This window comes from Carcharhinus amblyrhynchos, chromosome 8 (genome assembly GCF_965287045.1).
Source record: "Carcharhinus amblyrhynchos chromosome 8, sCarAmb.v2.hapA, whole genome shotgun sequence".
Lineage (NCBI taxonomy): Eukaryota > Metazoa > Chordata > Chondrichthyes > Carcharhiniformes > Carcharhinidae > Carcharhinus > Carcharhinus amblyrhynchos.
In genome coordinates this window covers 61,342,145-61,369,307 of record NC_137331.1, presented here as the reverse complement: position 1 = coordinate 61,369,307, position 27,163 = coordinate 61,342,145, and the positions used below count along the sequence as shown (strand labels likewise).

General features: G+C 40.8%; 1 protein-coding gene across 2 annotated transcripts in view; it reads left to right on the top strand.

Moving 5' to 3' along the window:
* The window catches only part of ythdf3 (YTH N6-methyladenosine RNA binding protein F3), a 40,317-nt gene that overhangs the window by 5,731 nt on the left and 7,423 nt on the right, over positions 1-27,163 (top strand). For both annotated transcript variants that reach the window (XM_080194170.1, XM_080194169.1), the window contains one exon: positions 17,626-19,191. In XM_080194170.1, coding sequence (XP_080050296.1) covers positions 17,626-19,191 — 1,566 coding nt within the window. The remainder of the gene's footprint in view (positions 1-17,625; positions 19,192-27,163) is intronic.

Below are 27,163 nucleotides of genomic sequence, written 5' to 3'. Positions count from 1 at the left end.
GGCAAGAAATTATTCCTACACCTTGTATAGTAAATGAAAATCTACATTTTGTTTACTGTAAGGCTAAGGTGTAAAGCCTGCATATTCTGCAAGGTTTTACCTTATTTTCTCCTCGGTTTACTTAGTTCAGCGTGATTCAAGAGGACTTTACTAGGAAAGTATCTTTGGTAACACAAAACAGGTTATGTGAAAGTTGCAGTAGTGACTTTTGATCTTGGGGAAGAACCATTGTGGAAACAGTTCTAGGTACATTGCTCTTTGCAAATCAGTGTGCTTAGTGGTCCATCAGAGCTGCAGCTGGTAGCAGTATTAAGCATTGCTGCATAAACTCTGCTACCTACATGGTATCTTGAAGTTGGGTCTGCACCACTTCTGTTACATTTCAGTGCTGCTGCTGAAGTTGGAGGCAACAATTCTGTAGGATTGGCACAATATTTTTAAGTACTTGTTATAATTGGCAATTAAATCACTTCAATACTAAGGCATTTGACAAGTTAATACTTGTGGATTTGAGAGTAGGTCAAAAGAAAGCAAATCCAAAACACAAATGGCAATTTTCAACGTAAAGTCCTTTTGGTGCCCTAAAGATGAGTCTGTTGAGATGCTGGATAGCAGGCACTGTTTGAAAATCTTGGTTTGGAAGGAACAGAGGAATTGGGGAAAAGTTTGACCTGAAAATAAATGGGTTCTGTGCCTTCGTATCTAAACTGAGAGTAACTTGGTTTATTTTCAGATATTTAACATTCCTTTAAGTTATTAATGGAATACATTACATTTATGTAGCACTTTAGGGGCAATCTTGAAAACACTTCATAATCCAATTAATTATTTTTAAGTACAATCCTTAATATATCAGTTAAAAAGGCAGCTAATGTACAATCAGCAAGGCCTTATGAACAGATCTGTTTATTTGTTTATGGTTCTGGGTGTTCAGAAGGGTTCTCAGAAGAGTTTACTTGCCCTTCTTATAGTGACATGGAACTTTTATTTTCACCCAAGATGGGGTACATTTATAATCTATCCAAGAGGCAATGCTTCTGACAATGTAGAATTTTCTTAGTACCGCACTGAAGTTCAATCAAACTACGCTAAAATTCTGCAGTTAAGCTTAAAATCATTACAAGCCTTGAGTATATGAATCTAAAAAAAGTTATGTAGTGTTAGAAGGGGTGATACTCAATACGTCAGTTGTTCTGATGCATGCATTGGCACTTGGATAGCATGATAAATCAGTGCATTCATCATAATTTGGACTGTGCTATCTAATGGTACTTGCCAATGAATTACAGGTGCATCTTCTGTTTAATTTTTTTGTCAGCTCAAGAAAAGGGTACAAAATGTTTTGAACCGTTCAGTTGTCAAGTCTGAAATAGCCGTGGTTTTGCCTACAAAGAGTTAATAACAGGTACACTTAGTCAGAAGGTTGAAGACTCTAGACTCGTTATAGACATTGTAGAACATGCAGCTTTGAGTTGATCTGTTTAAAACTAAGTCGCTGTCTAACTCAGATGGTTGTAAATGATTTTATAGCACTGTTGTAACACTCAGTTCTGCTATCCTGGCTTAAGTCCTTTAAGAAAACTAGTCATGTCAGTTGCTGTATATGAAACTTTTTACCTAGTTGGCTCAAAGGTGATCTTGCCAGTCGTTAAAGTGGAGTAATTTTAAACTGGTTTGGGAGAACCCTGCAAAGTATAGTATAAATACAAGTTTGTTGTTTCTTCCCTTGTTCTCTGTCTGTAGTACTCACATTCATGCATGCTCGTCGGTTTGGCTGATTCATTCCTGGGATTTTAATGCTGTATGTTGATGGATGTGAAAGATGAAATTGTATTTAAGGATCAAGGTGAAGCATATTGGCACTGGGGAGTGAGAAACTTTCAGTTTTATGTACTGTCTAGAATTGGGTGAGATGCAGCAGTTAGGTGTAAAATGAAGTCGAAAGAAAGACACTTCTCTGCCGTCCTACGAGCCAATTTGCTTCACTCCACATTATATTTAAGGAACTGCTGGACACATCCAAGAATGTGGATGCATCCAAGTTGTAGCACTAACAACTTGTGCAGTTGAACCAGCCGGTTGCTTAGCTATGATGTTACAATAGTTATAACATCTGGCATCTATCTACCTGACAGTATAGAAATATCCTAGTTTGCCTTTTTGACCAAGAAATAAAACACAAGCTGTCTGAGCATCTTGTCCATGAAACCCAGTTTCTGGTCCCTTGACCCCATTGCCACTAAAATGTTGACCACCTAACTTCCCTGCCTGGACCCCGAATTAATATATATTGGCTCTCTGTCCACAGATACCACCTCTTTCTTTCAACCTGATGCCATCACCTTTGTCCTTACCACCGCCACCCTCAAAATGCCAGCCTTTGTTTTCTATCTTTGCAAACTCTCTCTCCAAACTTCCTTCTCAAGTCCTTGGGTGTGTTGTTGCTTGCTACATATACCCATCTTTCCCAGAACTGTTTGAATCTCTTCACTTAAGATTACACCTGTCACAGTAGTGAAATGTCTCTAAGTCGCATGATATTTCCTCTGCCTGTGACATTGATAGACCATCCCTCCTTGTCCTGCTCGATCAGACTGCAGCCTTGGTACAGGTGACCATGCCATTCTTCACCAACATCTCTCTCAGCGTTCAGTTAGGTGGGACTGCAAATTCCTGTTCCTATTCTGATCTATCCAGTTGTAGCAAGAGGATCATCTGAAGCAGCTTGTCTTCCTGCTTCTGCAGTTACCTCAAGTGTCCTTGTCAGGGTCTATCCTTGTCACCCTCACTCCACATTGCTGCCTCCGCACCCCCCCCCCCACCCAAAAATCCCCGCCATCTACCACCATTTTCCATCTAGACGTTGCCCTAAAGAGGCTTCAGAAAGTACAGCATCAGTTTCCATTCATGCACTGAGACACCCAGCAATATCTTGTCATCACTTCTCATGACCCCACCACGACCTGAAGAAGAATCATATAGACTCAAAACATTGGAGTACATTTTCTGATCTTGTTTGGCATGGGAATTGCGGGCAGATGGACAATTTGATGGATCATTTATAGGTCAGTTGCCCACAGGTGGGAATATCTGGTCTTGGGGCAGATATGACTGGAAAATCCTGCCCATTAACTCTGTTTCTCTTTCTCCAGCTGCTGCCTCCAGCATTTCCTGTTTTTATTACTATCCCTAACTTGTCAGATTTCTTGTCAAGAACTGTCAGCATGGAATGAGCAGAAATTTCCCCAACTTAAATATTGGAAAAATTGAAGCCCCTGGTTGCTTGCAGTCAAAATTCCAGTTTCTAGCCACAGACTTCAACCCAGCTTCCTTGTCTGAGACTGAACCAGACTGATCACAGACTTAATGTTATATTTAGCTCTGAGATGAATTTATGACCCCATCAGTAGATATCTTTGCCTCACTGCACCCTTGCCTTATCTGTTGCTGAAACACTTTCATGCCTTTGTTACTTCTAGACTTGACCATTCCAGTGCACTTTTGGCCCGCTTCCCACATTTTATCCTGTAAATTTGTTGATCCAAAACTGTTGGCCGTGGGCCACTGCCAGCAGTTTAGTAGGCGGGGGTGGTCTTTCAGCTGGCCTTCCAAGACACCCACCCATCCCAACCTCGCTGCAATTTTATGCCAGACCAGCTAAGATCTAGGCCAGTCAGTCTGCCATCCTTGCCCTACTCATTTGTGAAAAACAATTAAACTAATTTAAACAAACTGATGTTAAGATAAAAGGGGCAGTCCCTTAAAGGAGAACCACTCGAAACAAAAACAAACCACAAATTAAACTTAAAAAACATTAAACCAAAAGGTGATTAAGAGCGTGCCCAACAAAGAGCTGTTGGTCATTCAAATTGGCTGACATTCTCTGAGGCCAGAGCTTTTCCTGAGTGAGGACCGGAAATGCTGCCTCTGGCCGATTAATACTCAAAGCATTAAATGGTTGTGGGGCAGGCAGTACTGTTGGTGCGTGTTCGCCATCAACTCCTCTGATGACAGGATGGAAAGCGTCACCTGGAAATCCTGGCCTTTAACTTAAATTGCACCACGCTGGCTTCACCATCCGCCATCACCATGTGCTCGCTGTTCTACATTGGCTCTTGATTAAGCAATGTCTCAGATGTAAAATTTTCATCCATGTTTTCAAATCCCTCCGTGACTGTGGCCATCCTATCTTTGTAACCATTTATAGCCTTCCAACCCTCTGTGATACCTGCACTCCTCCAATTCTTGAGCATCCTTCATTCTAATCACTGTCATTAGTTGTTAGGCAGTGCAGAGCTTTGAGTATTGCCAGAAAAAAGACTTGAGCTTTTCACGTTGCATTCATCAGGACAATTGCAAAAATACCAATGTTAGGGGAACAGCAACTTACACTCCGGGAAGGGAGTGCTCATTGGTTGACAGGTGTGTTCTGATTAGTAGAGCTGTTATGAGGGAGAATACACCAGTTAATAGAATAGATCCATAGAATCCCTACAATGCTGAAGGAGGCCATTTAGTCCTTTGAGTCTGCACTGACTCTGAAAGAGCATCCCACCAAGGTTCTCCATCCCCAATGACTCAGTGCCACTGTTGGATTGTACCTTTAGCCATCAAGTCCCTAAGCTCTATAATTACCAAGTTAAACATCTCAGCCTCTCTTTCCTTCTCTTAAAGCATTTCTTAAAACCTTGTGTGGCTTTGTGTCACATTTTGTTTCATAACTCTGCTCTCAATTTTATGTTTAAAGCACTATATTTATACAAACTGTTGTAATTGCTGTTTTATCTGCCTCTTCCCAATCATCAGTAAATTGGTGGAAAAAAGTCATTAACAAAGCAGTCAAGCAAAATCAATAATCTTCTTAGATGCTCTGTTTGGGTTCTGCTCGTCACAAAGCTTTGGATATCATCTTAATCTTGATTTAGACATGAACAGGAGCTCAATACCTGAAGAGAAATAAAAGCAGCTGCCCTCAAACAGTTTTTACTTGAGTATGTTATAGGGAGCAATGCTATTGTTGAGTCAGTGGGTGGGTGGGTGAGTGGGTGGGTGGGTCGGGAGGTGGGGGGGGGGGGGGGGGGGGCAGCGACCAGTGGCTGGAACCAGACTTGATGTACAGGAAGGTGGCTAAGATTCCTGGAATACAACTACTGCAGTTCCAGGTCTATGGTATGAGTTCAGCAAGCAGAAACTGGACAAAGCAGATTTGAGCTGACGTGTGGCAGGTAGCATTTGCACTGTATAAATGCCGGTCTGTGACCCATCCCTTTGAATAAAAGACTGAAACTCATTACTTGAACTTTGAATGGTATCATAATTGCCAAGTCCCTCAAATAATAACCTGGGGACCACTATTGGCCAGAAGCAGCCATATCAGTACATTGGCCACAAGTGCAAGACTGTGCCAGGTTGTTTGCTTCCTGATCTCTAAATGCTAAACCACTATTTACAGGGCTGAATTCAGGAGTATAATGGAATGTTTAGCACCTGATTATATGGATGCAGCCATAACACTCAAACTGAACATCATTATTTAACAGCAGACAACTTGTTTGGCGTCTCTGCCACTATAATCAGTATCCTTCCCTATGCATCAGAGGCTCTTTGTGGCTGCAGTATGTACTATTAACCAAGTGCAGTACAGCAATTTGCTGACGTTATTTTAACAATATTCCTCGCCCTGTCAACGGAACCATTGGGAAGGATAAAAGCAGCATTTTCATAAATACCATCTCCATGTAACGTCCTTCCTTCGAACCATAATTCCAATCCTTCATCACTAGGTCAAAATCTTGCATGCTCCACATCTGAGAACAAATACCAATAACAGTCAAATTTTGCTGTTTATTGATTTTTAAAGGCCAGAGTTGTTTCAATTTTTTTTGTGTGTACTTTCATTTTAACATTACAAGCATGGGCAAAATAGGATTTTGATCTTGATTTGTTGAGTAACTTTGCTACACAGATTAGACTAAGCCCCCAATCTTTTGAGCTAGCCGATTTTAGCTGGGATTGGTATAGGAATTGGCAGTAGTTCCCAGTGTTAGTGACTATCTAACAATTCTTGCTGGAAGTGTATGTATGCAGGTGCTTGGTAAAGGCATGATCGGTTTGGGTGTAATAGAAGTAGAACTCCCAATGTTCTAGAATTGGCTGGGTGTCTCCATGAATTGGGAATTATTTCCAGGATACTGTTGCAAATGAACCAGGAGAGAAATCGTAGGGAAGTAGCATTTGGACTTTCTTTTCCATACTATTTTGTCTCTTGTGGGGTGTATGCATAATCTGAGAGATCCTGCCCTTTATTAGAAGTGAAGGAGTGAGTCACCATCTGCCTTTGCAAAGTGAAGGTGCCTTGATTGGCCTTATGGGATCGCTTGTGCTGCCCAGTTAAAGGGAATTCACGACTCCGATTACGGCAGCAGGTGGGTACTCAATTTTTGCAGGTTACTTCTGTTCCTGGTATATGCAGCTGATTAGAGGAAAGAACAGGAAAGGGGAGTAAATTGCACCTGCTGGCCTGCACTGAGTGGAGAAAAATGGCATTTCAGAACATTTTGCAGCAAGTTGATCAATGGCAATGCATCAAATGACTTATTTATACCAAAACAAATAACATACAAGTAATCCATTTCATGAGGAATTTCAGATGGTCAATTGGCCACAGTCTAATGTAGGATTACTGGGTTGCAGTTACTTTAATAAAAACGAGAACGACTTTTGAAAGATTATTGTTCATTATTATTACATGAGGAGCAGTTTGAAATCCAAAGTATGCTGTCATAGAATCCCTACCGTGCAGAAGGAGGCTATTCGGTCCATCGAGTCTGCGCCTACCATAATTCACCCAGGCTTTATCCCCATACATTTACCCAAGCTAGCCCCCCTCGACGCTCGGGTGATTTAATGCACCTAACCTGCACATCTTTGGACTGTGGAAGGAAACCGCAGTGCCTGGAGGAAACTCACGCAGACCTGGGAGAATGTGCAAACTCCACACAGGCAGCGACCCAAGCTGGGAATTGAACATGGGTCCCGGGCGCTGTGAGACACTAACATTCGTTGTGCCACCATACCATCATGTCCCAGACATGATTTTAAGTAAAATTAATGATTATTAGGAAATAAAATAAGCAACAATAAAGTAAACTCTTAGTACACGTAACTAAGACAATGGCTGTACACTATATCGCTAATTTTAATATGTTCCAAACAAGCTTGATTTAAACACCTTCAGAGCCACCCCTCAAAACATTCCACTGGTCCCAGTAACACAGATGCATAAGAACATAAGAAATAGGAACAGGAGTAGGCCATCTAGCCCTTCGAGCCTGCCCCGCCATTCAATAAGATCATGGCTGATCTGAAGTGGCTCAGTTCCACTTTCCTGCTTTTCCCCCCATAACCCTTAATTCCCTTGCCTACCAAGAACCTATCTACCCATGTCTTAAATATATTTAGCGAGGTAGCCTCCACCACTTCAACGGGCAGAGAATTCCAGAGATTCACCACCCTTTGAGTGAAGAAGTTCCTCCTCAATTCCGTGCTAAACTGCCCTCCCTTATCTTGAGGCTGTGCCCTCTAGTCGTGCTGTCCTTTCTGAGTGGGAAGAATCTCTCTACCTCTACCCTATCCATCCCCTTCATTATCTTGTACATCTCTATAAGGTCCCCCCTCATCCTTCTAAACTCCGAGTACAAGCCCAGTCTATTCAGCCTCTCTTCATAGTTCAACCCCCTCATCTCCGGTATCAGCCTAGTGAACCTCCTCTGCACTCCTTCCAAGGCCAAAATATCCTTGCGCAAGTGTGGCGACCAAAAATGCACACAGTACTCCAGCTGCGGCCTCACCAGTGCCCTGTACAGTTGCACTCCCTGCTTTTATATTCTATCCCCCTCGCTATAAAGGCCAGCATCCCATTTGCCTTCCTGATCACCTGCTGCGCCTGCAGACTGGGTTTTTGCGACTCGTGCACAAGGACCCCCAGGTCCCTCTGCACCGTAGCATGCTGCAGCTTTTCCCCTTTAAATAGTAATTCCTCCTAGTACTATTCCTGTCAAAGTGGATAACCTCACACTTGCTAACATTGTACTCAATCTGCCAGGTCCTCGGCCACTCGCTCAGCCTATCTAGATCCCTCTGCAGACTTTCCACACCCTCCGCACAATTTGCTTTTCCACTTACCTTTGTGTCATCAGCAAATTTCGACACCCTACGCTCAGCCCCCTCCTCCAGATCATCTATATAAATGGTAAATAGTTGAGGCCCCAGCACCGATCCCACATCGTAGCTTATGGTGACATCCAGAAACGTTTAAATTCTTTTTAGAAAATATAATTTCATCAGTACAGTCAATGCTTTGGAACTGACATTTTGTGGGATGCTTTTCTACTTCTATTACATAAATATTGTTCAAATCCAGTTATGGACCAGTAAGTTTTTGTTTGAAGTAGATAAAGTTTGAAATCTGTTACCTACTGGGAGAATAGAGCTACAAGGTTCCAAAGTATTAAACTGACTATGCGAGGTCAGAAGATAAAACAATCTGCAATGTCTGTCTTGTACTTTAACATTGAGAATCAACATGAAGTAAATATGAATTACCAGGCAAACGAAACTGCTACATGTTAAATGTGACCAAGTCAAATCCCACAAATATCTTAGCAGTGCACCCAGATGTCAGTGACCATTGAGTCCCTCAATCTCATTAAAACTCTATCTTCCTCACCAGGAATTTCAACTCTTCTAAAGATATAGTCACTGAATTCCCTCAAAAGTTGCTCAAACGTGAACTGCCTCATTAACTGCACACCTGATGATTTGATCTGTTTGTCTGAGATAACGTTTTATGGGATTCACAAATCTGCACTCCTGCATCTAATTACTGTCTAGCACTGTCCTGGGGTTTTTCCTCAACGCTTGTGTCTTGATTGCACTGAGCTCTAAATGGTTCCTTGGGCTTCTGAGCTCAAGCCGCTTGACATGGGACCAGCCATCTTCCATCACCACCACCTCAGGATTTGTCCAGAGCCCAGACAGTTCCCAGGGTTTCCCTCTGTGCTGCTAACCAAACAGCAACCAATCCCCTCTCTTAGCTAACACAAATAAATTGAAACCAGGTAACCTTAAGCTGGCATGGCAATGTAGCCTTTCTGGGTTCACCAAAATCTAATACAGTTTTACCTCGCAAAACAAAACATCTCTTTGGATTGCACTTCTTTGCTAGCAATGTAAACGTCATGTCTCCAGTTCTCCAGCTAATAAAGCCCATTTGCTGTTTTATGACTTCTATTCTGACTCTCAAATAAACACAACTTTCTAAACTACTATTTTCTTTTACGTAATTTGAATGAATAGATTGCTAACAGTGTTAGTATGTTTAAAGTTAAATTCTGCTATTACATATCAAAAAATTCCCTCATTTACAAAACCTTTCTTAAAAGTAGCTTCCTGATTTTGCATATCTCGTGCTGTATAATATATCTTGAAGGATAGGTTGTCTAAATAATTTCTTGTCTTTTTTATCAATTTCCTTTCCTTATTGGAACTGTTGATTTTTATTATACTTTCGGTAAGATCCAATGACTCTGTTAACTGGAACTGATGCAACATTTACCAATCTAACTTTTGCTCTGTATAATTGACTAGACTCTGCTTTGACTTTGATCTTCAGAAATTAGTAAGCAAACTGCTTCACTTAGTAAAACTGATTTATGTTGTTAAAAATAGCAAGAGGAAGAACCGTCGTATAATTCCTACAGACATGAGCAACTAAAATTAACTCTTTTATAGAAGCTACATTTTTTCTTTTGTTCATTAATTTCTATACTGATATAATCTTCCTTGCATCCTATTAGAGAATGTAATCTCTAGCAATATTTTTAAAAATTATGCGTTTCCTGCCCCTCTCTCCAAATTGCTTGGAGAAACTCTTCAATGTTTACTGATAACTGTACAGTACAGTACTTCATGCTCTATTTTGTATATTAGAACCTAGATTGAGATACCAGGAAAACTCGGAATTATATTCCTTCATTCTTTATGTTGATCTGAAAGCTGAATATTCATTTAAGATTAGTGTTGTTATACCAGTTGGAAAAAACATTTTTTTAATCAGTGAAATCAACCAATAATACTATTAAACTATTAAATAAACTATTGGCAAATACTGCTAACTAGAAAAAAACCACTATTTTGCTGCACGCGTTCACATTTTTTTGGCAAAACCAAACATTTTGGTGTTTGCAACTTGCTGACCATCTTGGAGTGTTTTATGTTTGCTACATTTACAAAAATATGAAATGAATAGAAGTATAACACTTGTTTGTGTATTTGAGTAAGGCTTGGAGGAATCCTGGAATTTTTTTAAAGGGTATATTAATGTAGGATGATTTGAATTTTTGAGAATGTTGTGGTTTATTTTATTTTGAATGTTGTGGATTGTCTGTTGGGATTTGTCACAGTTGCTAAAATCTGAGCAGAGTTTTAACAGCATGATTGAATTTGCTGTTTCCTGAGGCAAAATTTAGCTGCTACCCAGGTAAGAATGTGTTGTTGTGTTGATTTCAAAGAACAAAATCAGCCTGGGAAACAGGCCCTTCGGCCCAACGAGCCTGCGCCGCCATCTCAACGCCACCAGTCCACCTCTCTACCCACGACCCCTGTCTAATGTTTTATGGCCATCCAGATTGAGGGAAACTGATTTTGGCAGGAATAAATTGTCCCTATCAGCCTAACAGCACATCTTTGGGGTGTGGGAGGAAACCGGAGCACCTGGAGAAAACCCACGCAAGCACGGGGAGAATGCGCAAACTCCCACAGACACCGGCCCAAATCCATGTGTCTGCACAGCAATCAGCGATAGTCACTGAGCTGTCGTCTTGCCCAGTATCTTGTCCAGCTTAGGCACACACTAACGACATGAAGCACCTGTGCGATTTGTCCTTGCTATATTATGGACAGTTGTCACCTGAGTACTAGCTTTTCCTTTGCTATGATAAGTCCTACCCTGTTTGGGTCATAGATGTTTGGCTATTCATGGGCGATCTTGGAACTAATCTGGGAATCCTGAGAACTGACATGTCACGATGGATCTCTGTATGGATATGCTAACAATAATCAGCTCCCTTTTCCTTCCAAATCAAGCTCTTTCCTGTGTACTTCATCCTTCAGAAAGATTCTACATTTTAGGCTACCAGTCGTAACACTGCAATTTGTGCAGTCTAAAGATACCACAACCTGAGAGCAAACAGCTTCTTTCCATCAAAATACTTTGTTTCTTGTTGCAGTGACTTTTAGCTGTAATAGCCAAGGTGCCTGTTGAGTAATTGTCCTGACTTTCTACAGTATATGTCTTCTTTACAAGTCTTTTCTACACCTGAGCAGAGTTCAATCGAGACTTTGTTTTAATTGACAGCCTTTTCTAAGAGCCTGTTTCAAAAACGGGAGCACAATTGGTGCCTTTTCTTTATTTCCCCTCATTGTGCACCGTGCATGACATTACGATAACACATCTTATATTATTTTAAAGTTAAGTGTTAACTTACTGGGCGACTTTGATCTGCTTGCTCTCACCACCATGTGCGATTTTGTTCGTTTCGCCTGTTCAACTTGAAATCCATTTCTTTTAAAATTTTATCACGAAATAACATGAATTCTACGCTGCTGACAGCACTATTTGTAATTTATTTCACTCTTCTGAAGTCTTTCTGTCCCCTCATGATAACTGATAGTAACATCTGAGGTGTGCCAAAATTAAGTTACTTCAATCCAAAGATGTGCAGGTTGATTGGCCATGCTTAAAAAAAATTGCCCCTTAGTGTCCTGAGATGCGTAGATAAGAGGGATTAGTGGGTAAAATACATAGGGATATGGGAGTAGGGCCAAGGTGGGATTGTTTGGTGCAGACTCGATGGACTGAAGGTCCTCATTCTGCACTGTAGGGTTCTATGATTCTATGAACAGATTGTTTGATTTAGATTGACCTGAAGCCACCTAAGTGAGACGGAAGCCCATTTAATAAAAAATATTGTTTTTTTTCTGCTTCTTGGTTAGAACATCTAACGGGCAGAAAAAGCCTTGAGAAAGAGCTGCACAATTGTAATGTTAAAACAGCATGTCTGAGATATGGACTGTACTGAGTGCCCTCTTCACTTGCTTCAACAATGTTTTTGTTCCATTGGTTTATTCATTCCAAGTATTTATTTCATATAAGTGTCTAAACAGACTGGCTGAATAAATCTATTGGGTGATTGCATGGTATTCTTTCCAGATTATCTGCTCACCCTCAGAGGTTGTTTTGATTTCCTACATGTGGAATTGTGGGGTGTAGTTGCAGCAATATTAGGCTGAGTGGGTGAATAAAAGGAATGCATTTTTTTTATTCAATCATGGTGTGGGTGCTACAGGCATGGCCCAACACTTGTTTCCCATTCCTTTTTGCTATTGGGAAAGTGGTGGTGAGCTACCAATTGGCTCTGCTGCAGTTCATTATGGACTTTCAGGATTTTAGCACATTGAAGGGTTGGATTTCTTTTCATAGAATCCCTATAATGCAGAAGGAGGCCCATTGTGACTGCACTCACTACAGTTCCACCTGGCCCCTATTCCTGTAGCCCCACATATTTACCCTGCTAGTCTCCCTGACACAGAGGCAATTTAGCATGGCCAGTCAACTTAACCTGCATATTTTTGGACTGTGGGAGGAAGCTGGAGCACCCGGAGGAAATCCATGCAGACACAAAAAGAATGTACAGTGATCCAAGCTGGGAATTGAACCGGGGTCCCTGGCACTAAGGCAGCAGTCCTAACTACTGTACCAACCAAAGCAATCTTCCCAGGTCATGTGGGATTTGTAGTAAAACTGCTAACTTCTGGTGCTCTCATGCACTCAAGGTCCTTGTCCTTAATGGTAATGGTTGTGGGTTTGGCAGCACTCTTCTAGTCAAAGCCTGCCAATTTGAAAAATGATGCCTTCTACCCCCAAATGCACTAGAGGGGTGATCCCTTTCTCCAAAAATCCACCATTTTTATAAACTGAGCAGTACCCCTGAAGCCAAGTCTGGTGAATGGACATACAGTACTTCTTATTTCTGCCTTTTCAACATCTATTCAGAAAAGCTCCATTTGCCCTTAAAACCATTTTATTGAAAAGAAAAAGTTGGGACGTAGAATCAGAATGGTTACAGCACAGAAAGATGATATGTAGCCCATCATGTCTATGCCAGCTTTGTAAATGTAACTACTAGTCCTACTGTTCTCTCCATTTTCCTTTTAACCCTATAATTTGTTTTATCTTTGGATGCTTATCCAGTTCCTGTTTGAAAGCCGCAATTGAATCTACACCACCACACACAAGCATGTGCATTTCAGATCCTAATCACTTGCCTTTTTTTAAGTTATTTTTCCTGTTGCTGTTGATTCTTTTGCCAAGTACCTTAAATCAGTGTTCTCTGGCTATTGACACTCCTGCCGATGAGAACAGCTTCTCCCTCCTAATTTAGAACGCTTTTGTAAAAACACTTTCAACCTTTTTTCTAAGCAGAACAATCCAAACTTCTCCAATTTATCCATGTAACTGAAGTCCCTCAATTCTGGAATTATTATATTAAACCTTTTCAACATGCTTTCTAAATCCTCTCATTTTCAAGTGTGGTGCTCAGAATTGTCCCCAAAACTCCGGCTGAGGCTAAACTAGCATTGTAGAAAGTTTCATTGTAACTTCCTTTCTTTAATACACTCTGACTCTGTAAAAGCCCAGGATCGTGTTTGCTGTATTAATCAGTTTCTTAACAGGCCCTGTGACTTCTATCAATTTTTGCACATTTATACTCCAACTCCTTTAAGACTGTACCCTTAATGCTGCCCCTCATTCTTCCTTTTGAAATACATCACCTCACACTTCTGCAATAAATTTCATCTAATGTCTGCCTGTTCCACTGCATTTTCCCTTGAAATCCCTTGAAACTATCTATCTCAGTTGACAAACTCCCAAGTTTTGTCTTCTGCAAATTTTGAAATTGTTCCCTGTATACCCAATTCTGAGTGATTAAAACATCAGGAAAAGCAGTATTCCTCGTACCTTCACATGAAAAACTCTATTGTATACCTTCCTCCAGTTCAAAAAAGGAATATTTACCCCTACTTCCATTTCCTGTCATTCAGTCAACACTCTGCCCAGGCTGCTGTTGTCCCTTTTTATGCCATCAGCTTCAGTTTTGCTGGTGGGCTGATTATGCAGTATTTTATCAAATATCTTTAAGTCCATGTACACTACGTCAACCACATTGACCTCATCAACCTTCTCTGCTACCTCATCAAATTAGTTAAATGCATCTTGCCTGGCCTTTCTTTAGTTTACACTCAAACAAATTGCTTAATTCTGTCCTGGATTATTAATTCTAAAATCTTTCCCACCACCGAGGTTAAACTGGCCTATACTTGCTGAGTTTATTCTTGTACCTTTCTTTGAACTATTCTTGCAATTCTCTAGTCCTCTTGCTCTCCTTTATCTAAGGAGGATAGAAAGATTATGGTCGGTATCTCTGCTGTTTTACCCCTTTTCTCCCATCACCATCCTCTGTGTCTCATCTGGTCCTGGTGATTTATCAACTTTAAGTACAGTTGACCTTTCTGGTAACTCCCTATCAGTTGTTAACCCGTCCATTGTCTCAACTATTTCCTGTTTTGCTAGGATTTTGATAGTATCTTCTTCCTTGGTAAAGACAGACACAAAGCATTTGTTTAGTACATCAATCATGCCCTCTGCTTCCATGCATTGATCCTATTTTTGGGCCTTAATTGCTCCCCGAGCCTTGCCCCTTTTTATGACTATTTTACTATTTAAATTCCTATTGAAGATTTTTGCATTCACTTTTATGTCAGCTGCCAGTCTGTTATACTCTTGCCTTTTCATAATCCTGCCTGATCCTTGTATTTTCCTTGTGCATCATGCTAAGAGTACTGCATTGGTGTTGTCTGATAGCATCAGTTGTCTGCTGTACCATCATGCACACAAGCTGAACATTAGTGATTCTGACACTGCAACGGCATTATTCAATATTAAGTTGATATTTTAGATAGCTATTGATCTAGTTATTAAAACCTGACATTGAACAAAGTGAGTACTTTAGTCCAGTTAATATTGTGATTCACTTTTGGGACAAATACTCTTGTGTCAAAGACCATTTTTTGTTCACTTTCTTATTTGATTTTGCTACTTTGTTTCCAGTGGAACCTACTTGGTCTTTATTTGAGCAATATATTATCTACGAATAATTTTCAAATAAGAACAAGGGGCCAAAAACATGCTTGGAAACTAGATTCACTGTCGTGGAAAGAAAATATGTTGGCAACAGATGTTGGAAATTTCAGGAAACGTATTTGTGCAAAGGCTACTTGAAGAGTTTATTAAATAATTGAAGCATTTGTAAGTCTATCAAAAGATATCTTTGATTTCTTTACTGAGTCAGATTCTGTATATTGAACTTCATGTAAATAAAATTGTCATCTGAGCTAATCTCATAGTTCAGTGAGTAGATGGAGGAGCCAATGTAGAGCTGGGTCATACAGATTAGGAAAGCCCCAAGTTTAGACTCTGGTTGATGATATTAAGATAATAGTAAGGGGTTGAATATCAGCTTTACCTCAGTGGTAGCACTTATCGCTTATCCTCAAGGTTCTGGGTTCATGACCCAAACGCAGATTTGAATAACAATCCAGGCTGACAGTCTGAAGGAGTGGTGAACTATAAGTAGTGGGTCTTTCAGATGAGATGTGCAATTAAGGCCTGAAATTGAAATCTCATCTGTGCTATCAAGTGGACGTAAAAGATCCCAAGATTCTATTTAACTCAAGGTCGAGCACAGTAGTTCCTTTGCTTTTAAACTATCTAGCAAAATAACTAGCAACTTTAATCAGTCATTTGAGTTAAATTCGCTGCATGTGTCAAAGGGAAGGGTAGCAACTGCTTCCAATTTCAGTACAGCATTTATTGAAGGGAGGGAGAAGGAAAAAGTTAGTTGGGGCCTTGGTATTTTAGAAGGTGAAACATTCCTGGTAAAAAGAGATATGCAAGAATGTCAAATTTCATTGGGAGTACAATTTTTTTTGCAGCAAGACCTCTCTACTTTTATATTCTATCCCCCTCGCTATAAAGGCCAACATTCCATTCGCCTTCTTGATCACTTGCTGCACCTGCAGACTGGGTTTTTGCGACTTGTGCACAAGGACCCCCAGAAATCTTAATTTCTGAAACCTTCATTAGTGAGCTATAATCTTAAATGTAGTTTATTGAGCTGGAAATCTAAATGATAAAATATGAGCTTTTTATGTGAATGGGGAAATGTCAGAAGCAACAGACGTGAGGGCAATGGGTAAAATGATTTGTCTTCTGTATTGTAATTTGATTTTGAAGAATCTATTGGTAAGCTGCATGGACCAAGAAAGCCCCAGGTTTGTCACTTAAGATCACCTAAAGGCAATACAGTTACCCGTACCTTTTTAATCAGGAATTGTAAAAATCTACCAGTGGTCTTGTTTTGAATATTAGCCACTAATACCTACTTGAAAATTTGTATCTGGGGATATAATTCCTACTTGCACCTTTTGGTCAGCATTTATCACCCAGGTTTTCAGGTGAAGATTGGCTAGTTAGACAAAGGTGAATGGCAGCTTATCAAATCAAAAGGGTATCAAAATAAAAGGAAAGTGGACATTTGACTGGGCATTTCACTTATTATGTTGCAGTTTTAGATATGTTTTTAGGACACTTTTATCTATCAAAGAGCAAACCTCTTCAAAAGAACTGCATTTATATAGTCTTATCAAAAAAATTTCTTCGAGGTTCCAAACACTTGCCTGGTGAAAATTAATAAATTTCATTTTTGTTTCGGAATTACAATTATGTGCCATTGGAAGTCATTGTAGAAATCTCCCTTAAGGCAGATCAGTTTTTCTGATTGGGGTTTTGGGCCTATTACACTTAGCCTAGATCTGGGAAGTGCATATTTATTGAATGTAATAGACATGTTTTGTTTCAGATTCAGCTTTGTTTGAATTGACAATTTGAAACTGTTTAAGAGTTGTGAATGTGTAACTAAAAAAATACTTAAAGTATATCATTCTTTTTAATTTGGCTGATAATTTCTGCAAAATGATCGTTTGTTTTTGTGTTAAATTTGTTTGACGGACACTACTGTGGGGTTGTTTAGTGTGGAAGCGGCATGTAATTACTTGCCATTCAAGTCGAACCAAAGGTTTAATCATCATGCAAGTAAATTTGTGCTATGCCTGGAAAAAAAATTGGTCTGCTCCCGTTTATGGATAAACTTTCTTAATCACTGACAATATTTTTTTTAAAAATAAAATCTACCTTTTAATTGGCTGGAGAATCTGCCTGATGTCAGTTGATACCTAATGTACCCAGGGAGACACCTTGCGGTCTTAAAGGAACACTAAGATAACTGTAGCTGCGTTGTATGTAAGAATGTACAATTGCTGATGTCCTTATAAACGGGTGCATCTTCTGTCTTGCAATGAATGGCTCTACAGAAGTTCTGGTAGTACATATGAAAAATGTGTCTTTGTTTATATGTTCATAGCTAAATTTTGTTTAATTTCTTGCAGAGCAACAGCTACCCACCAATGTCTGACCCATATATGCCCAGTTACTATGCTCCCTCCATTGGATTTCCATATTCACTGGGTGAAGCCCCCTGGTCAACAGGGGGAGATCCTCCAATGCCATACTTAACAACTTATGGACAAATGAGTAATGGTGAGCATCACTTTATACCGGATGGTGTATTTAGTCAGCCAGGGGCCTTGGGGAGCACCCCACCATTTTTGAATCAACATGGATTTAACTTTTTTCCTGGGAATGCAGACTTTTCTACTTGGGGAGCAAGTGGATCTCAAGGGCAGTCAACACAAAGTTCTGCATACAGCAACAGTTATGGATACCCACCTAGTTCCCTTGGAAGAGCCATAGCTGATGGACAAGCTGGATTTGGCAGTGACTCTTTGAGTAAGGTGCCTGGCATAAATAGCATTGAGCAAGGCATGACTGGACTGAAGATTGGAGGAGATATGACAACGGCTGTCACTAAAACTGTAGGTTCTGCTCTTAGTAGTACAGGTATGTGCAGTAGCATTGTTGCTAATAGCACCCCAGCAACAACCACTTCAGCACCTAAACCTACATCTTGGGCTGCTATTGCTAGGAAACCAGCAAAGCCTCAGCCCAAACTAAAGCCTAAGACTAACATGGGAATAGGTGGGCCTGCAGTGCCGCCACCACCTATAAAACACAACATGAATATTGGAACTTGGGAAGACAAAGGTAATGTGCCCAAAGTTCCACCTGCACAGCAAGTTATGCCTCCTCAAGTTGTTGTTCAACAGCATCAGCTTCCGCAGCAGCCGATTGCTATTCAGACCCACCCATCAAATCAACAGCCGCAGCACCCAGGACCTCAGCAACCACAATCTCAAGGTCAGCAGCAGCCACAAAACCGTTGGGTGGCTCCTCGCAATCGGGGAGGTGGTTTCAGTCAGACCAGTGGAGCGAGTAGTGAGAGCTTTGTGTTGGGTATAGCATCATTAAGCACTTCACCATCTGGAGGAGAAGTACATCCTGTATTGGAAAAACTAAAGGGCATACACAACTACAACCCCAAAGATTTTGATTGGAGTCTGAAGACAGGCCGAGTATTTATAATTAAAAGCTATTCTGAGGACGATATACACCGTTCTATCAAGTACTCTATTTGGTGCAGTACTGAGCATGGTAATAAACGTTTGGATGCTGCTTTCCGCTCCCTGAATGGTAAAGGACCACTCTATTTGCTCTTTAGTGTAAATGGAAGTGGACATTTTTGTGGTGTGGCTGAGATGAAGTCAGCAGTGGACTATAATGCTTTTGCTGGAGTATGGTCACAGGATAAGTGGAAGGGCAAGTTTGAAGTGAAGTGGATCTTTGTGAAAGACGTACCCAACAACCAACTACGGCATATTCGATTGGAAAACAATGATAATAAACCAGTTACCAACTCAAGGGACACACAAGAGGTGCCCCTGGAAAAAGCCAAACAAGTGCTTAAAATAATTGCTACTTACAAGCATACCACTTCAATCTTTGATGACTTTGCACATTATGAAAAGCGTCAAGAGGAGGAGGAAGCCATACGTAGGGTAAGTATAAAATAACTATTGAACTGATACAGTCTGCAGCTCTGACATGAGTACTGATTAATTTTTTTAGTCTCTGATATCTAGAGCATGAGTGTACAACATGCTATAACATATGACTGCATTTAAATGTAAACCAGAAACCTGTGCTGTACAAGAAACTGTTCAGCGTGTTGCAGATTATCAATTACTGGTCTCAGATCTTTGGAACACTTTTAAAGATTCAGATATTTGTCTTTAGCCTTTGAATTCAATTGGCACATTAATTATATCCATTGAAAATTTTCAAAATTGACATAGCTTTATAGATCTCACTGAACTTGAATGAGCATTTAGGTGCAATTGACAATTAATGTTTCTTCAATGTATTATATTTGCTTTAGGGTTGAACTTCTGGTTACTCAGAAATTACCCTAAAAGAAGCTTAGAAATATTAACCACCTTCAAGCCAAATCGTAGTTATCCAAAGCAATTCAATATAATCGATGCACATAAAAGACAAATAAGGGAGCTACGCATCAAATGCTCTTCCATATTCAGGTAAACAATGATGTGCCATGGTGCCGTCTGAGAGATTTTAGGCAGCTATAATATTACATTGTGCCACTTAAAGAACATGGCAATATAAATATTGGAATTTTAAAAAATCTGATCGTTTGTGACGTGCAAGATCTATTAAACATAAGGAGCTTGCTGTGACAACCCCTCAGAACTGATCAACAATTTTGGTACCATGGTGCAGTGCGCACACGGAGGCAGAGGGCATAGCTGAGGTACTGAATGAGTACTTTGCACTTGGCTTTAACCAGGAAGAAGATGCTGCCAAAGTCATTGTGAAAGTAGTTGAGAGACTGGATAGGCTAAAAATTGATAGAAAAGGAATTTGAATTGCTGGCTGTACTTAAAATTGCAAAGTTTCCTGAATTTAGATGGAGTGCATCCAAGGATGCTGCGGGAAGTAAAGATGAAAATTGTAGAATGTTGCGATCCCCATGGAGAGTGGTGAGTTTCCCAATGACTGACAGAATCGCACAACAGGATTTTGTTTTTAGATTTTTACTGTAACAAACAAGCTAAAATCAACATAGTTGCCTACTAAGTAATGTGTAGTCTATTATGCCAAATTTTAGAAGATATTTTCCTATTAATTAACTCAACCAGAAATACTTTGAATGTTCCTTAACTCAGTCTTCTAAGTGTCCTTGAATTGACTTTCAACTACAAGCACTCTGGCAAGACTTCGGTCTTTAAATCTCTGTGTTCCATCTCTATGAATAGAAAATCCATTCTTCTTAGCCTGCTGAGTGGCTAACATTAAAGTCTTTTCCTCTGCTAATGCTGCGCAGGTGTTTTGATGCTTTGATCTCCCTCTCCAGATCTGAGTCTGAGAATCTGTGTCCAGATAGTGATGGTGTGATAGGCCAGCTGGCTGTCTTTCGTGTCAAGATGTGAAAACTGGCATTTGATTTTTATAGATTTCAGCCTGGGCCTCTTTCCCCATGACAACCAAATCATATGGGCCTGTCATGGCCAGAGTTAGTATGATCTCACTATCCCCCCCATTCCAAGATATTCTGGCTTTACCTTAAAGTAGACACACTCTGATAAGGTCCCATATTTGTAGCAGGAAGTTTTGACCATAATCTTCCAATTCTTAGATATAGGGTAATGCAATAGGAACAAAGAAAACTACACAGGAGTAGGCCCTTCGGCCCTCCAACCCTGCACCAACTATGATGCCCAACTTAACTAAAACCCCCTACTCTTCCAGAGACCATATCCCCTTATTCAGATCCTATTCATGTGCTTGTTAAGACGCCCCTTAAAAGTCACTACCGTATCTGCTTCACTACCTCCACTGGCAACAAGTTCCAGGCACCCACTACTTCCTGTGTTTAAAAAAAAAACAATCTGCGTTCATCTTCTTTTAAACCTTGCCCCTCGTACCTTAAATCTATGCCCACTAGTAATTGACTCTTCCACCCTGGGAAAATGCTTCTATCCACTCTGTCCATGCCTCTCATAATCTTGTAGACTTCTGTCAGGTCTCACCTCAACCTCCGTTGCTCCAGTGAGAACAAACTGAGTTTCTCCAACCTCTCCTCATAGCTAATGCCTTCCATACCAGGCAACATCCTGGTAAATCTTCTCTGTACCCTCTCCAAAGCCTCCACATCCTTCAGGTAGTGTAGCGACCAGAATTGAATCCTATATTCTAAGTGCGGCCTAACTAAGATTCTATAAAGCTGCAACATGACTTGCCAATTTTTAAACTCGATATCCCAGCCAATGAAGGCAAGCATGCCTTATGCCTTCTCGATCTGCATTGCCACTTTCCTAGACCTGTGTACCTGTACACCCAGATCCCTTTGCCTATCAATATTCTTAAGGGTTCTGCCATTTACTGCATATTTCTATCTGTATTAGACCTTCCAAAATGCATTACCTCATATTTGTCTGGGTTAAACTCCACCTGCCATCTCTCCGCCCAAGTCTCCAACTGATTTATATCCTGCTGTATCCTCTGATGGTCCTCATCACTATCCGCAAATCCACCAATCTTTGTGTCATCTGCAAATTTACTAATCAATCCAGTTGCATTTTCCTCCAAATCATTTATATAAATATACATAAATATATATATATATATTACGGACAGTAAAGGTCCCAGCACTGATCTGAGGAACACCACTTGTCACAGCCCTCCACTGCACCCTTTCACTGCTACCCTCTGTCTTCTTTGACCGAGCCAGTTTTGTATCTACCTTGCCAGCTCATCTCTGATCCCATGCGACTTCATCTGCACCAGTCTGCCATGAGGGACCTTGTCAGAGGCCTTACTGAAGTCCATGTAGACAACATCCATAGCTTTACCCTCATCAATCATCTTTGTCACTTCCTCGAAAAATTCGATCAAGTTCATGAGGCATGACCTCTCCTTCACAGAATCACGTTGCCTTTCACTAATGCGTCCACTTATTTCCAAGTGGGAATAAATCCTGTCGTGAAGAATCCTCTTCAATAATTTCCCTACCACTACTGGAGAATTGCAAAAGATTATAACCTTGTTCAAAAAGTAAGTCATTTTAACCTTGGTAGTAGGAAAGATTTTGGATGCAGTAATGTGCAACTGAATTGACAATTATTTGGAGAAATGTGGATTAACTGAGGGGAAAGCAGCCTGGATTTGTATCAAGGCAAATCTTCTATAACTTGGTTGAATTTTATGAGGTGATAGACGTTTGATAAGGTAATGCAGAAGGTGTGACATGCATTGACTCATCAAAGCTGTTGGATAAAGTACCACGTAATGGGTTTGCCAGCTGAATTAAAGTTCGTGGGGAAAAAAAAGTGCAACGTTGGTGCGAAGTTGGCTGGGTGACAGTACTGGTGACTACTAGTTTTTAGGACTGAAAGTAAGGCGTCAAGGGTCAGCAGTAGAACACTGCTTTTCTTAATGTGTATTAAACACTTCTACCTTGATGTACAAGGCACATTTTCGAAAGTTGCAAATGATATACAATTTGGAAACATTGAACTGAGGAGGTCAGTGATTGACTTGGAGATAGTGAGGATGGTGGAGTGGGCATGACAGAGGAAATTTAACATCGATATGTGAGGTAATACATCTCAAGAGGAGTGAGGCATGGCATTAAAAACTGAAAGGTGATTGCTAGAGTTGTTCAAAATCCTGAATACTATAGATAGAAGGATATTGTGGCATGGTGGCACAGTGGTTAGCATTGCTGCTTCATACTTGGACCCGGGTTCGGTTTAAGCTTATTTTATTAATGTCACAAGTAGGCTTACATTAACACTGCAGTGAAGTTGCTGTGAAAATCTCTTGTCGCTGCACTCCAGCACCTGTTTGTGAGCACTGAGGGAGATTTTAGCATGGCCAATACACCTAGGCAAGCACGTCTTTTAGATTTTGGGAGGAAACCAGAGCACCTGGAGGAAACTCATGTAGGCGTGGGAGAACGTGAAGGCTCTACACAGACAGTGGTCCAAACTGAGAATTGTACCCAGGTTCTTGGGCACTGAGAGGCAATAGTGCTAATGACTGTGTCACCATGTTGGCCTTGGGTGATTGTCTGTGGAGTTTGCATGTTCTCCCTGTGTCTGTGTGGGTTTCCTCCCACAGTTGAGTTGTACAGATTAGGTGGATTGACCGTGCTAAATTACTGCTTGATATTGCAAGATGCATAGGTTGTGGGATTAGCGGAGCAACTACATGGGGTTACGGGGATAGGGTGCAATTTTGAGTCAGTGCAGACTCTGGGTTGAATGGCCCCCTTCTGTGCTGTAAGGATACTATGATTCCATGGTTGTTCCCATGGGTGGAAAGGCCATGAAACAGAAGACATTGATTTAAGATGGTTGGGAAAACAACAAACAGCAACACCAAAAAACTTTTTACTTGAGTGGTTAGGATCTGAAATGGACGGCCTGAGAATGTGGTGGCTGCAGATTCAATCATGGCTTTCAAAAAGAAACAGAATAAATGCTTCAGAATTAGCGCGACTTCAAGGTAAGTGGACCAGCGAGTTGCTCTTGCAGAGAGCAAACATGGGCATGATGTGTTGAATAGCCTCTTCTGCACTGTAATCATTCTATGGTTTTATGAACTAACTCCAGAACAGCAAATGATAAAGACGTTTGAAGACTGTTATATTTTTGCTTCCGAGTTAGATCTATCCATTTTTCATACTATGTAGTGTATGATTTGGCCAGCAACCAGTAGGTTTTTGTAAAAGTAGATAAAAATTGAAATTCTGTGCATTTACAAAGAGAATAAAGGTGCAAGATTCAACTGCTTTAAACAAACAATAAATTTTTACTGTACACATTCCACAAAGCAAGCAGTCAATTCTATTTAATTCTCTAAAGTACAGAATTAACACGAGGTAAACATGAATTCATAGAATCGCTCTGGTGCAGACGGAGGCTGTTCAGCCCATTGAGTCTGCACTGACCACAATCCCACCCAGGACATAAGAACGTAAGAAATAGGAGCAGGAGTAGGCCATCCAGCCCCTTGAGCCTGCCCTGCCATTCAGTAAGATCATGGCTGATCTGATAATAGTTCAGTTCCACTTACCCGCCTGCTCCCCATAATCCTTAATTCCCTTATTGATCAGAAATCTATCTACCTATGATTTAAACATATTTAAAGAGGTACCCTCCACTGCTTCAATGGGCAGAGAATTCCAAAGATTCACTACCCTCTGAGAGAAGAAGTTCCTCCTCAACTCTGTTTTAAATTGACTCCCCTTTATTTTGAGGCTGTGCCTTCTAGTTCTTGTTTCCTTTCTAAGTGAAAATAATCTCTCTGCGTCTACCCTATCTAGCCCCTTCATTATCTTGTATGTCTCTATAAGATCCCCCCTCAGCCTTCTAAACTGAGTACAGGCCCAATCTCCTCAATCTCTCCTCATAAGCTAACCTCCTTGTCTCCGGTATCAACCTGGTGAACCTTCTCTGCACTCTCTCCAAAGCCAATATATCCTTTCACAAATAAGGGGACCAAAATTGCACACAGTACTTTAGTTGCGGCCTCACCAGTACCTTGTACAATTGCAGCAAGACCTCCCTGCTTTTGTACTCCATCCCCCTCGCGATAAAGGCCAACATTCAATTTGCCTTCTTGATCACCTGCAAACTGAGTTTTTGCAATTCGTGCACGAGGATCCCCCAGGTCCCTGTGCACAGTAGCATGCTGTAATTTTTCACCATTTAAATAATAGACCATTTTACTATTATTCCTTCCAAAGTGGATAACCTCACACTTGCCAACATTATACTCCATCTGCCAGATCCTCGCCCACTCACTTAGCCTATCCAAATCTCTCTGCAGACTTCGTGTCCTCCGTGCAATTCGCTTTCCCAATCATCTTTGTGTCATCAGCAAACTTTGTTACCCTGCACTCGGTCCCCTCCTCCAGATCGTCTATGTATATGGTAAACAGCTGAGGCCCCTGTGGTAGGCCACTATTCACCAACTGCCAACCGGAAAAGCACCCGTTTATTCCAACTCTCTGCTTCCTGTTAGATAGCCAATCCTCAATCCATGCAACACTTCACCCCCAACTCCGTGTACCTTAATCTTTTGCAGCAACCTTTTGTGAGGCATCTTATTGAATGCCTTCTGGAAATCTAAAAACATCACTTCCACCAGTCCCCCTCTGTCAACTGCACTCATTACATCTTCATAAAAATCCAGTAAATTTGTCAAACATGACTTTCCCTTCATGAATCCATGCTGCGCCTGCTTGATTGAACCATTCTTTTCCAGGTGTCCTGCTATTTCTTCTCTAATGATAGTTGGGAAAATGCTGGAATCTATGGACATTAAGCTAACCGGCTGTAGTTACCTGCCTTTTATCTACCTCCTTTTTTAAACGTTAGCTGTTTTCCAATCAGCTGGCACCTCCCCAGAGTCCAGCGAATTTTGATAAATTACAACTAACGCATCTGTTATTACTTTCTGCCATTTCTTTTAGTACCCTGGGATACATTGCATCCGGGCCCGGGGACTTGTCTACTTTTAGTCCCATTAGCCTACCAAGCACTACCTCTTTAGTAATAGTAATTGTTTTAAGGTCCTCACCCCCTACAGTCCCACAACCGTCAATTTTTGGTAAGCTATTTGTGTCTTCTACTGTGAAGACAGACAAAAATCTTGTTTAAGGCCTCGGCCATTTCTTCGTTTCCCATTATTAAGTTCCCCTTCTCGTCTTCTAAGGGTCCAACGTTTACTTTAGCCACTCTTTTCCTTTTTACATATTTGTAAAAACTTTTACTATCAGTTTTTATATTTTGTGCTAGTTTAGTTTCATAATCTATCTTTCTTGATCGCTTTCTTAGTAGTTTTTTGTTATTTAAAGCTTTCCCAATCTTCTAATTCCCCACTAGTTTTGGCTACTCTGTATGCATTGGCTTTTAATTTAATACTCTCCTTTATTTCCTTAGTTATCCACAGCTGATTATCCCTTTTACGTTTTTTTATCACCAGAATGTATTTTTGCTGAGTACTGAGAAAAATCTCCTTAGAAATCCTCCACTGTTCCTACCAACTAGTCTGCACTCCCAGTCTACATTAGCCAATTCCACCCTCATCCTATTATACTCCCCTCTGCTCAAGCAGAGGATACTGGTTTGGGACCCTACTTTATCACACTTCTTCTGTATTAGAAATTCAACCATATTGTCATCACTCATTCCAAGAGGATCCCTCAGAAGAAGATTTTTAATTTTACCTGTCTCATTACACAGGACCAGATCCAAGATAACTCGCTCCCTTGTAGATTCTGTTAACATACTGTTCGAGGAAACTATTCCGACAGCATTCCAAGAACTCTCCCTCAAGTCCACCGCTTCCAACTTGAGTCAACCAATCAATATGCAGGTTAAAATCCCCCATGATTACTACTGTTCTGTTTCTGCACGCATCCATTATTTGCTTGTTTATAGCCTACCCCACCTCTATTATTATTTGGGGGCCTGTAGACCATGCCCACAGTGACTTTCTCCCCTTACCAATCCTTATCTCCACCCACATCGATTCTACATTTTGCTCCTTAGAGCCTATATGGCCTCTTACTACCGTCCTGATGTTATCCTTAATTAACAGAGCTACCCCACCTCCTTTTCCTTCCTGTCTATCCTTCCGAAATGTCTGATACCCCTGGATAGTCAGTTCCCAGTCCTGGTCACCCTGCAACCATGTTTCTGTGGCCACTAGATAATATCCATTTGTACTGATTTGTGCCATCAACTCATTCTCTTTGTTTCGAATACTACATGCATTCAGGTAAAGTGTCTTTATGCTAGCCTTTATCTGGACCCAATTTGTTAGTGCGTTCTTGTGATTGCACGCTCTGTCCCGACCTGTCTCAGACTGGTTATCCTTCCCCAGACCATCTCCCTGCACTGCGTTGACCACCTCCCTTCTCACGCTTGTCACCTTTTTTAC